This window comes from Perissodus microlepis, chromosome 14 (genome assembly GCF_051167445.1).
Source record: "Perissodus microlepis isolate ML-2025 ecotype Zambia chromosome 14, ASM5116744v1, whole genome shotgun sequence".
Lineage (NCBI taxonomy): Eukaryota > Metazoa > Chordata > Actinopteri > Cichliformes > Cichlidae > Perissodus > Perissodus microlepis.
The window spans coordinates 13364629-13378002 of NC_140474.1; the positions used below are offsets into that span (position 1 = coordinate 13364629).

General features: G+C 39.4%; 1 protein-coding gene across 1 annotated transcript; it reads left to right on the forward strand.

The window, feature by feature from the left end:
• Positions 1 to 6302: 6302 nt before the first annotated feature.
• Positions 6303 to 10333, forward strand: LOC146373560 (zona pellucida-like domain-containing protein 1). Its single transcript, XM_084951140.1, has 10 exons — positions 6303 to 6473; positions 7119 to 7339; positions 7450 to 7631; positions 8002 to 8074; positions 8640 to 8737; positions 9035 to 9115; positions 9301 to 9472; positions 9556 to 9661; positions 9858 to 9887; positions 10077 to 10333. The coding sequence occupies exons 1-10, from the start codon at positions 6335 to 6337 to the stop codon at positions 10250 to 10252; spliced, it is 1278 nt and encodes a 425-aa protein (XP_084807266.1). The 5' UTR covers positions 6303 to 6334; the 3' UTR covers positions 10253 to 10333.
• The last annotated feature ends 3041 nt before the right edge of the window (positions 10334 to 13374 follow it).

The window sequence follows — 13374 nt, forward strand, 5'->3', positions numbered from 1 at the left end:
TTCCAATTACCTGGGTTCTGAGTCTGTACATATACTATTAAAAAAAAGTGCTTTTCTTTATGATCATTTTGTGTTGTATGCAAAGGAACTCTTTATAATATTTGACTTGTATTGTTTTGCTCATCTTTGCTTTTTTTTAAACAAGTTTTTACCTGTAGTTGCTGTGCAAAATTATTATTATTATCACTACTATGTTCAGTACTACAGGACTGTGTTCCCACAACAACAACAACAACATAAAGCTACTCTGGGCCTAATCATGCATGCCACTGATTACCAACTGATTCCCAGGAGCGCAGGTGATCCACAGAAACCATCAAAATACTAAATGCAATCTTTTGACCAAGTCACACAATAAAACTCATAACAACATAAAAATCTGATAATATCTGGAAACTGGGCATAACGAAAAAGGAGACTGGATAGTCCCTTTCACACATTTTTATTCAAATGAGCATTTATCTATATGCAGTGTGCCACAGAGACCACTGGGGAGCAGCACAGAGCCATGATTCTGACCAAACATGAAGTCTGTGGTGTTGGTGTTCAAGGATTTTGTATGCCTGGTAAATCATGAATTGTTTTAACCACCTAAAATTGAAATTTATGACTAATTAATGTGGCTGAACTTCATTAATACGTATAATAATAGGAAGGATTACTTAGGTCTTCCCTTCAGTTTCACTGTGATGTATATCAATGCGCTTTATATTAATGACTGATTATGAAATAAGCTTGATATTTAATCTGGAATATCTCCTGAATTAAATTATGTTTTGGGGTATTTACAAGTGGAAACATAAATAAAAGACTAAAAAAGACCTGCACTTTCCTCTGAGTGATATCCTTGACAAGGTCATGATGGTGGAAAGCAGTGCTCCTCACGTATTGTTCTCTAAATATGGGGTTGAGATTCATATGTAAACAATAATTCATCCTGGAGTTATTCCACCCCACTGGGGACTTTTCCCATTTTCAGCCAAACAAAGGAAACGGACAAAAGCCTCTGTAAACATATCCTCACATAAAAACTTGCCGTCAGTGAGATGACTTCCACAGACAAGCTCTTAATCATCTGTATTAGCAGAGAGTTATAAATAATCATTGGCTAGTTTCTTTCTTTCTTTTTTTCATCTGTACTATATGTCACGTTTTTAATCATGCATTATGAACCTGTCCATCTGCTGTTGTCAAAAAATAAAGATTTTTCCTGGCTTTGGCAAACATTACTCACCGAGGATCAAATCGCAGCAGGGCCTTTGATGAAGGCTTCACTTTCCTGCCTGCGTTAAAACTGGAGCATCAGATTACAGCCGCACTCTCACAGGTTTTGTGCTTCAGCCCAGATTGTGCGATTTAGATGTCTGTTTGTTGAGTCTGGGTGTTTCAGGCTGATCAGATAGACGCGGCTCTATCAGGCAGATCTAAGTTTGGCAGGTGGTCCCGAGCCATTAAAAGTTTCTGGACATGGTGACCTGAAGAAATCATTCGCAAAGCTCATGAGGGCTGCACAGAAAATCGTGGTTTTATGGCAAGGATCAGAAAGTTCATTGATGTTTAACAAAGAGTGATTTTGATGCCAGATTTGAAGAAAACCAGCAACCATGTATTTCCACACACTGGTGAGAGATATTTCGTTTAATCTTGCATCTTTAAGAAAGAATTGTACTGAACGCACAGTGTACTGGCTAAATAGGTCATCTGCTGGGTGGGATTTGTAACAAAACAAAAACAAAGCAGGATACGTGGGCATCTGATCTTGTTTTGCTCAGACTTCATATTGTATTTCAGCACTACCTTATCAGAAAGGCAGGGGGGATAGCAAACACGTGCAGCAAGCTGTGTAGGGCTGTGAGTCTGGATCTGACATATAAAACCACAGAGCAGGATGTGCCTGAACCAGGTGACATACATTACATGTCTTAGACGACAGTAACAATATTAGGGGCAGGAAGGGAATAACAATCAAAGCATATAATGTTTCAATGAGCTCATGCAAAAAAAGACTGAGTGAATAAATCTAATGCTTTGATATACAGTCAGTAAAAAAAAGTATACTCTTTATTTGTGTCAGGACAGTACAGCAAATCACTCTGGTCCTAAGCAGGTGTAAAAATAGGTAACTACAACACCAGATGAACTACAAAATATGACATATTACAACGTGTCATCATTTGTTTAATAAAAACTGAAACAAAATGCCAAAGCAGGGGGTAAAAAACTGAGGACACGCTTACTGTTTCCATATGAATTAAAAGGGTGCCAGGTGCTGGTAATTAAATGCAACTGATTAATTGCTCACCAGTGAATCTGAGCACCTCCATAAAAGCAGAAGTTTTGGTTTGTTGGTCTGGAGCATTCAGGTGTGGGCTAGCAAAATGCCAAGGAGGAAAGATATCAGCAATGATCTTACAGCAGCGATCAATCAGGGAGTGGTTATAAGGTCATTACCAAACTATTTAAAGTCCATCATTCTACAAGTGAGAAAGATTATTCACAATCGGAAAACACTGAAGACTGTTGCCAATCTTGACAGCAGTGAACATGCCAGCAAACTGACCCCAAGGTCAGACCGTACAATGCTCAAAGAAACTGCAAAAAAGAGCTACATGTCAGACTCTACAGTTGGCAATCTTAAATGTTAAAGTTCATGACAGTGCAATTAAAAAAAGACTGAACAAGTGTGGTTCGTTTGGAAGGGTTTCTAAAAAAAAGCATGGCAGTAGAGCTTGGATTTGCAAAGCTATAGCTGAAGAAACCACAAGACTTCTGGAACAATGGACAGACAAGAAACACAAGTGGAGATGTTTGGATATAATGTATCGAACCACGTTTAGTGAGAGCCAAACAGCAGATCGGGCACGATGGTGTAGGGGTGATTTAGGCGTGTTTTGAAGCTACAGAACCTGGGAATCGTGCAGCGATTGAGTCGACAATGAACACCTCTGTATACCAAAGTATTCTAGTGTCAAATGTGAGGCCATCTGTGTGACAGCTAAACCTTGGCTGAAAATGGGTCATGCAAAAGGCCAATGATCCCAAGCACAGCAGCAAATCTACACAAAGAATTGCTGAAAAAGAAAAGAATCACGGTTTTGCAAACCTCGGTGAACTGAAGTCATGTTGTAAAGAAGAGTGGGCCAAAATTCCTCTACATCGATGTGAGAGACTGATAAAGTCAAACAGAAGAAAATATCATTGAAAGTTATTGCTGCTTCTACAAGCTATTGGATCATAGGAATGTATTTAGCTATTCACACAATGCATCTTAATTTTGTTTTTATTATGAGATATGAAACATATGAATTTCCCTCTGGGATCAATAAAGTTATTCTCATTCTTATTGTTATTAAAGAACTAGTTGCACAGTGTAATATGTCATGTTGCTCTCAGTTTGTATTTACTTAAGTGAAAGAGGATTTACTTTCATGATTTACTTTACCATGACTGTGTATGCATATGTCTTATTAAATGTAGTCTATTATAATTTTACCCAGACCATTAGATTGATACAAATCAAAAATAATACCTGGAAAAAATATTTATTTTTCCACATAATCTTTTTTTTTTTTTTTTGTGAATCTCAGTTTGTAGTAGTCAAGTATTTATTTAAAGGCTCTTAAAACTAAAAATGTAAAAACTACAATTAAAAATACTGCCAGAGCCAGAGAACAGTCAGAGAGTTTCAGAGTTGTGGACAGTGGGCAGAGAGGGGAGATCTGAGAAGCGAGAGCAGGGCTGACATGCAGTGATTGCATGCATTGGTTTGCTTGGCTGGGAATTGAACACTTGATGCTCACGGCATTTGGGCTCAGGTGATATGACCACAGGTCAATCACACAGTTCTCTTTATTTATACAAAACAATAAAATCATCCCTGGAGTAACATTGAAATGATCTATGTTACCACAGGGTTGGCCATCAACACAACTTCCCCTTCCACTTGTGATGCCAGGACATCCCAGATATCCCCACTCAGGACTCAGGCCACTAATGGTAAATAATTTCGAATTTCTATAGCGTTTTTCTACTCAGAGCACTCAAAGTACTTTTTTTTTTTTTTTTTTCTACCACAGGCCACATTCATGCTACACTTTACCTTATGCCTGCAAGCACTTTCTAACTATCATGCACACTCTGTGGGCAACTTGGAGGCTAGAACACTTCGACATGCAGACTGGGTAGACCGGTGGATGACCTGCTTTACCTTCTAAGATCAGCCATGTGCTGCAACCTGTGCTGCATGAAAAAGTTTTTCTAATTGAAAATGACGTATTCAGAGATTTAAAGCTTTACTTGTAAATTTGTTAGCATGAAAAGAGGGTATTGAAATGATTGATTTACCCATCGAAAAGCTTGTGACTAATATGCTTCCAAGAATTTGTATCCAAAATATTTTTTCAAAGTGTTTCTGAGACTCCAGGACAAGTAATGTCCTGTTTAGAACATTTCTGTTTCAGGGAACTGCGCGAGCATGAATTTTATAAGCAACTTTCAGCAATCTTAAGCATGTGACTGTTTCAAGGCCCTTTAGACACCACTGAAGGTGCTTTAATTCCACATCTGTTTGTTTGTCATTACTCAGAGAAAGGAATGAGGACAGCGGGGTACAGAAAAGTTTATTTCTGCTCATCTAAAAAGCAATGAAACTATTTGCTTTGAGATATTTGGTCCTTTTTTTCCTCTACAGGAAAGACACAGATGGAAAAGAAATAATAAGAATGAAAAATTGTTGTCACTTTGTTCATAAACTACAGCAAACCAGACTTACATTGATTGTCTGACAAATGAGTCACAAATTGGATTAATTTTTAAGCAATTTCTTCTCTGTGCTTTGTTCACAGGTATTTTACAGTCTGCCAATAATCCAATATACCAACTTTCCTATTAACCAATTCCATGAATGCATCAAAACCGAGCATTCTGAAAAATATGGCACATATTGTGAAGCTTATTGAGTTCCTTTATTTATATCCATAAACACATTAGGACCAACTGAGCCACATATTTGCACAGAGTGAAATGTTCCTCAATCACGGTGAAAATGGGCAGATCTGCTGCCAATACCCACTAAACACCAAATCCAATAATCAAAATATTTCCTAAAAAATGCTGTAGTTACAGCTGTTGTGAAAAATTATGCTTGCTCATATTTTAAGTTGTTTTTCCATATTTGTGACCCATTTGTATAAATTCATGCTTTCCACAGGCTTGGACTGAGCTCAGCAGCACCACAGAAGACTCCAGCAACACTCTTTTACACCTCTTTAAATATGAGTAGATCATTTTAAAAGGTCAAGGAACTTCAGAAGAAGAAGCTTTTTTGTGTTATGCTACAAGTGCAACATAATAATGTTTTGTTAGATGGACTGCAGTAAAATCCAAGGTGAGCGGGTTATCTCGAGGCAGAGAAACACGGCATAAAAGCACACGCAAGAGTCCACTTTTTCCTTCTGCAATGCTGAAAGCACTGTGCCGTAGCTGTATACACCACTGAATGCCTTTACTCTAAGTGATGTCTTGTGCATCACAATTACCCACACACAGCCCTGCATCAGACCGTGAGTTGACTTTTATGTTGATGTGAATGTGGGCCGCAGCAGGAGCCGATGACAGCTTAATTCCTGAGCTGGGCCCCCCCCTGCTGAGGCTCGCCGTTTGTGTGATCTGACAGACAGAGATCAGACTGTGGAGAGATGAGTGGAAACCCTCTGAGTACGCTCAGGTTTCTTGGCATGGTGAAAAGATTTGTCCAGTCCATTCAGATCTGATGGAGTTTCCCATATTCTGCACCGCAGCTGGTTTTTGTCGAGGTATCTTTGTCATCTGTGCACACACAAGAGATACATGTGAGGCTGACGCTGTGTTTAGTTTAGGTACTCGGTGCCACCAGAGCTGCATGCCACAGAGTTGAACTTTTCTCTCATCGCTAACCAGGTGAAGAGGGGTTCCAGCCAATTACTTTGGAAAAGGCAGGAGACAGGTAAACAGGTGTGGAAAAATAATAGATGTGGGGGTGGACAGAGGGGGGGTTGTGGGGTTGGGGGGGTGGGATGAAATGAGCCGCAAAGAGGGGTGACCTCAGTTTAAAAGGGGTTGGGTAATGGAGGCATTAGGCCAACATGAGCAACTGAGGTAAAAGGGTGCAGGGGGAGCAGGACAAGAAGGATTAGGGGACGTGGGGAAAGAAGGCTGAACTACTTTGATAGAGGTCAAACCGTGGAGCAGTCAGGAAACAAGAGGCATTGTTTTTTGAACATCTAATTTTGAGATAAGTGCTGTTTTTTAACACGTACCTGAGGAATGTGGCTAATGCAGTGGTGACCTTCTGAAGATGACTGCGGACAAACCTCTCTTAGGCGCGGAAATGACACGAATGGGTTTTATCTTCCTGCTGCTGAGTAACGCCGCGTCAGTCTCCACACAGTTTAATGGATACAACTGCGATGCCAACCACCACAGCAGGTTTCCAGGTGAGAATCCTCCCCAGCAGGTTCTCTCTTTGCCGTCCACACACGTCTGCCAACAGGTGTGGAACACGGTAGATCTATGAGCAGCAAAAGTAGCAGCCACGTTAAAATGAGCACAAATAGTTCTGGTAGGTTGATGCTTTTTTACTGATGGTGTTTCTAATAACATTTATTTCCTTATTGAGAGTTAATATTGAGGACAATAAAGTTATATCTTCATGCTTAGATAGATCATCAAAATACCTTTCTATCTATCTAAGCTGGAAGCTTCATTTATAGTTAAAAAAACATGTGAACCACATAAATAATTTAATGCATCGAATATTTTAATTACAATGTTTATGGCCCTATTATGACAAACATTTCCTGCATACAGACATTTTGAGGCAATCTCCTGCTATGATCTACAAAATTACACTAGATTGATTTACCTGATTGATTTTGCCTCCACAGAGCTCGGTTAGTAATTTCATACTTGTGTGAAAATTCCCCTACAAAAGTGAATAAAAGTCTTAATTAGAAAAATGTGTAACTTCTGCCTTGCATGAACCAGCATGATGCTGCAAGTCTTGATTTTTATCTTGATTTCAATTATTACAGTTACAGCCAACTTTTCTCTCTGAACCTCCATCTCCCGCCTTCCTCCAGGTGAAAGGGACATCAGCGTGTACTGCGGGGTTCAGACCATCACTTTGAAGATCAACTTCTGTCCTGTTCTCTTCTCCGGCTACACCGACGCAGATTTGGCCCTCAACGGCCATCACAGCGAAGCCCAGTGTCGCGGCTTCATCAACAACAACACTTTCCCCACAGCACTTCTGTTCAGCATCAGCCTCAGCACTTTGGAGGCCTGCGGCAACAGTCTGGTGGTAAAGAATACTCGAGCACTGCGCATGGCTTTATTCTAATCAATAATAAACTTCATCATGTTGTGTATTGACGTTGGAGCAAAGTGACTGGCCGATGTTTCTCTCTGCAGGTCAGCACAGCCTACGGGCCCACTGCCTATGGGAACATGTCTCTTGTACAAATTGGGAATATATCAGGCTACATCGACACCCCTGACCCACCAACTATAATCAGCTATCTGCCTGGTTTGTTGTATAAATTCAGTTGCAGCTACCCGCTGGAGTACCTGGTCAATAACTCACAGCTGGCATCGTGAGTTTCTGCCAAAGCATCCATCAGTGTCCAAAAGAGAGCTGCACTTTGCAGGAGTTGCTTTGCAGAGTTAATCCTGAAAGGCTGGCTTTAAGATATATTCATTTAATTAGATTCACTTATAGCTTTCAAAAACGGTGCTAACAATTAAATTCCCAGTTTAAAAGCTTCAGTGACTTTGTGCCTCACAGTATTTTTTCAAACCATTAATTTTATTATTCACATCTATTATTCACATATATGACCTTCGTAAACCAGACAAGTATATAAATAAAAGCGCAGCTGATTTATAACTGTACTAAATCGAAACCTCTGCTCCCGAAATGTTATTTATTAAGCCAAGGCTCACAAAGGCTCCATCTCTCCACAGATCCTCTGCAGCTGTGTCTGTCAAAGACAGCAACGGTACTTTTGTGAGCACGCTCAGTATGATCCTGTACAACGTGAGTACAAAGCAGCACTGGAATAAAAATATATTTCCATTTCTAGCTTAAGAGGTGCAGAGGAATTTATATGAAACAAAATAGACATTAGAACTGGCACATGACTGGATGAGCATGTTTGGTTTGTTTTTAGTGACTCAGTTGGATGTTCATATAACATCTTTTAATGTCTTTTAATTATCAGTACTGAGTATTTTCACTGTTTCCAACTAACTCCATGAAAACAACAAATGTAACAGCCCATGTATTTTTCCACCAACAACAATATTCCACAAAAGGTTTGCTATGTAATCCTGTTTAAAATCACAATGCTTAGAATACTCTGTACTTACTTTAAACAACATAATCACTGTGTTGCATATAATTGTGCTCCTTCTTTAACAATTAATGTCACATATGCTTGTTTGTCTACAGACCTGTGCAAAAATTGCTCTGGACAGCAGAAAAATAGCAAAACTATAGAATAACACCAGCTATGTAAAGACCGATTCAGTGTCTTCATTTGCATTATGCCATGTTTTGAGTGAATAATCAACTTTTTTTTTTCTTTTTCTTTTTTCTCCAGGATTCAGCATACAATCAGCCTCTCTCTATCCCCATGGCTGGACTGGCTCTGAAAACCAGAGTATTTGCTGCTGTGAAAGCCACAAACTTAGACAAACGGTACTGCACAAAACCCAGCTATTCACTATTGAATTTCCATAATTTTCACGTCATAGATGTGCAAGACTCTTTACCATAACAAACCTATTACTGCAGCAGAAAGGATATTTTAAATATAGTTCTCCACAGCATCTTTCCCACTATCATTTTTACTGATTTACTCCTCTTTTCTTTGCTTTGCCTACATTCATTATGCTATTATGTTATTATTCTTCATGAAGGCGCCAGGCTGCAGTTTTCTCATGTGCAGTTAGATCTCTATCCTCCATCCCATCTCACAGTTTTGTCTCTTTGCAGGTGGAACATTTTGATGGACTACTGTTACACAACCCCCTCAGGGAATCCTAATGATGAACTCCGCTATGACCTTTTCTTTGGGTAAATCTTGCGTTTTTTTTCTGCTTCAAGATAATGACTCAATACCACAAAAGGGAGTCATTACCTATTCAGGTTCTCCACATGGCTTATCCTCATTGAATGCCACGTTTTCTCTTCCTAAAGAGTTCTTAAGGGTACTCATAGACATTAAATCTAGCATTTCTGCTGGGTCTGCTTCCATACAGTTGCTATAAAGATCCCCAGACGACAGTTTTGGAGAACGGGAAGAGCCAGATGGGCCGTTTTTCCTTTGAGGTTTTCCGTTTTGTTAAACACAGGCACCAGAAGATGTCGACTGTGTTTTTGCACTGCGTCACCAAGCTTTGCCGGGCCGATGACTGCATCATGTTAATGCCTGTAAGAGTGAAAATCTCCGTTTGTGACTCACCACATGTTTCCTCACCTCACTGAGGACTGAAATCTGACGATGTGATTGGCAGATTTGTGGGCGGCGGCGCAAAAGGGATGAAGAGGAGACCCCTGATTCCATGGCAGCAGCATCAGGGAACGCCATCCTCTCTGCCGGTCCAATCATCACCAGGAGTGGTATGAACTATAAACCCACTTTTACTGGAATAGTTTTGAGAGACATGCTGCTTTGCTTTCATGCTGAGAGTGCAGCAATCCAGTCAAAATAAGAAGCAACAGCCTGAAATGTCAAACTGCTAATTTAAAGCTGATTTCAATTAAGACCGCTGAAGTAAAAATGAATCCAATAAGCGCTTTAAAAATTGCTTTACAGATGAAACTCCTGTCAACAACTCCCAGCTCGGTAAGTGCCATTACGCAACGTTGTGAAACATAAAAGTGTTGTAAACTATCATGACAGCAGATTCCCTTTGAAATGACTGTTTACAGCAAACCCTCTTCTGTTCCTGCAAGGTAAAGACTCGGGCTCAGCTCGTGGTAAAAACCTCATCCGAGAGCTTGTTTTCAGTTTCTTTCCCTTTCCATCTTCCAGCCTCTGGAGATCTCTCCCTGCCAATGAACCCAGTAACCAGTGCTCTGATCTCAGGTGTGGTCATCCTGGGTGTGGTCAGTGTGTGCTTCTTCCTGCTGTTGCTCCGCTTCCTGCTAAAGCCCCGCCCCCCAGCGACAACAGCAGCCTCAGGTGTTTGGAATCCAAGCTTTAAATAAACATCTGCATGTTGTGCAACATGTGTATCATTTAAGGTGTTGTATATTTATTGCGTTCAATACCTCAGAATGTTTCATCTTTTGTGGGTTTGCATTATAATCGTGTTTAGAAAATGTTGCATTTAATGACTCCATATTTTTAACAAGCGTTTTTTTCTCTTTCTTTCCATTTTTGTAACCAGTATATGTATCAAATCACAGATTAGAGACGCCATTGTTTTGTCTGGTCTTTGTTTTCCTGTGAAATGTTATAGTATTCAAACCCTGTACAATATCAAAAGGAAATAGTGAGTGAATTCAAGCAGGTGGATTTCTTGATCTGTTTTTGAATTCAGCTTCCAGTTTCTGTTTGCATTCAAGTTTTAAATATACGTTTGTGGTGGATATAAATTCTGATTTTAAAATAAAAACAGTAAAACTAAAAAAAAAGACAAGTAAAATAATTATTTTAAGATTTAAAAAAAAAAGTGTCCACTTTATTTGGCCTGAGTGTTTGAGGTTTCAGTGCACTCTAACCTGTTCCTAGGATTATGCTCTTCTGGACAGAGACCGATGATGTTGCCCCTGGGATCTGCTGGAGACACTGTTCAAGTTTCTGGGTTACAGTGCTTAATGCTCCTATCACCACTGGGACCACTCAGTCCCTGACACTTCTTTATTGTCTCATGCTCCCTCTAACTGCTGTTGCTGTCTGCTGGAAATTCCACATGTATCAAAACTGTGGTTTATATATGTGTATGCATGTGTGTGTGTTCTGTGTGCGTTTGTGTCTGTGTTATGCATCTCCAATGATTAGCTGTTGATGTCTGATGTTGCCTGAAACTGAATATATGTAGCTTTGCTTTGTTTGAAAGTAAATAGATCACTTAAAGAGCACTTCTGAAGCTAAGAATTCACTCTGAAGTTTAAGAGATTTGTTTTTTCAAATGCACACTAACAGAAATTTTAAACCACAACCAGATAGATACAGATTACCTTTCGACAGGCTAGCTGCATTTTTTTCAGTCTTAGCTCTTCTTGACTGTCATTTCACAAAATCGTCACCAAAGATATACAAAAGTGGTATTTACCTCCTCATCTATGTCTCTACTTCTGTTGAACTATTTCTGTGATAAGAAACCCATCTATGACCAGCTGATAATAATGCAGGTTCACTCACTCACCTCTCTCAAAGCTCTGAGGATTTAAATTTATTTTAGTTTAAAACATTTCCTTAAACATTGATGAAGTCCGTGAAAATTAAACAACCTATTACATCTGAAGGATTAAGCATGTACGTCTGTGTATATGGACATTCTGACACTTTTCATGAGCAGTAAATTTGTTACTAATTAGATAACTAGTTGACTATAGCCAATGCTGACCTTGGTCTGAACATCTGTGTATCCATGGGTTTGAACAATACAAACATAGAAAAAAAAAAGTATAAAAAATGTGTGTGTGTCTGTGTCGGGATTGTGTGTGTGTGGCAAAAAATGTGGCCTTGGATACAGTCAGAACAGCCACAAATGTGGTAATGAGTATTCACCTGTGTTTATAGTAGAATTCAGTGGACATACTGATGGGCTTATTATGGTCTATCACTGATTTATCAGCACCAGTGTGCAGACATTGTATTATTTTTAAATAATGCAGGAAAATGCACGATGGGTATTTCAGAGAAAGTAAAATAATATGAATTTAAGACAGAATATAGCTGATCTATTTATATTAGATTTCTTTGAATTGGCCCCCCCAAAAAACAGAAATATCAGGGTCTACTTTATTTGTCCATCACAAACATGTCAGATACAGCGATCAAGGTCAAGCTCATAAATGGGTGTGGTCCTACCCTTAAGTACTCCCCCATAAATGAGCTAAAACTGGTGTAATCCAATCACACAATGATCTCTAGTTCACTGTTTCCTCCTTAATATCTTATGTTTTTATAAATGTTGCTTATATGTGTGAAGTAAAGATAATATTTTTGATATACTGCAGGTCTCAACAGAATCTTTTCCACTATCACTTTTACATATTTACTTCTTTTTTCTTTGTTTTGCCTACATTCATTATGCCATTATGTTATTATTCTACATGAAGGCGCCAGTCTGCAGCGTTCTCATGTGCAGTTGGATCTCTATCCTCCATCCCATCTCACAGTTTTGTCTCTTTGCAGGTGGAACATCTTGATGGATTACTGTTACACAGACCCCTCAGGGAATCCTAATGATGAACTCTGCTATGACCTTTTCTTTGGATAAATCCTGCCTTTTTCCCCCCTTCAGGATAATGACTCGATAAACCACAAAAGGGAGTCATTATCTATTCAACTTCTCCACATGGCTTACCCTCATGAATGCTTCTTCTTTCTTCTTCATAAGGCATAAACCCATCAGCTTCTTTGCGACCACCTGCCTAATATTGTGTGGGTCCACCTCGTGCCTCCAGAACAGCTGTGATCCATCAGGGTATGGACACAGGACCGTTGGGGGTGTCCTGTGGTCATGGAACTTGGGTCCTCTGGGATACAAGTCTCTATGGATTAGGTCTGGGGAGTTTGAAGACTAGGCTGGTGCTCTGAGTTCCTGTTTTTACGGTATAGCATCCTGATAAGGTAGGCTGCTGCTCTGGAGTGGTATCGTTGCCATAAGTGAGTGTTTTGGTGGGTAGTACATGGCAAAGTAATATTAATGTTTCAGAGCATAGTGTTGTAATGAGAGGGTCAGATTTGTGTGTTGTAGTAGTAGTAATCATCACAAGTGCTTGTCCAGTAGAAATATAAAGCTACAGTCAGTAGCCATTTAACTGAACCTACAGACTGTGCTTTCGTTCAGCTGTTCATCCACCAGCACTTCCAGTTCTCTGATATATCTAAACTTGTGTAAAAACTAAAACCAGGGGTTAACATATTTTAATTACCTGAAGTACATTTTTAAAACTTAAAAAAAAAAAAAACAGATAATCTCAGTTCTCCAGGCTTCTCGAAGGACATTCTGAGGTCTTCTTTGAACTCACTGTTGATCCTCTCTCCTGAGCTCGTCTGTACATATTGATGATGATTTGAACTAAAATTTTCTAAATTGCACTCATCACTCCATAAGACCTGCTGTCACTGATTTTCAGTCCAGTTCTTCTGTAAT

Bases quoted from the DNA above. Each gene is read 5' to 3' on its own strand.
- LOC146373560 (XM_084951140.1), top strand. From the start codon at position 6,335: ATGACTGCGGACAAACCTCTCTTAGGCGCGGAAATGACACGAATGGGT. The intron at 6,474-7,118 runs GTGAGAATCCTC...GCCTTCCTCCAG, and splicing joins CCACCACAGCAGGTTTCCAG to GTGAAAGGGACATCAGCGTG. The intron at 8,075-8,639 runs GTGAGTACAAAG...TTTTTTCTCCAG, and splicing joins TCAGTATGATCCTGTACAAC to GATTCAGCATACAATCAGCC.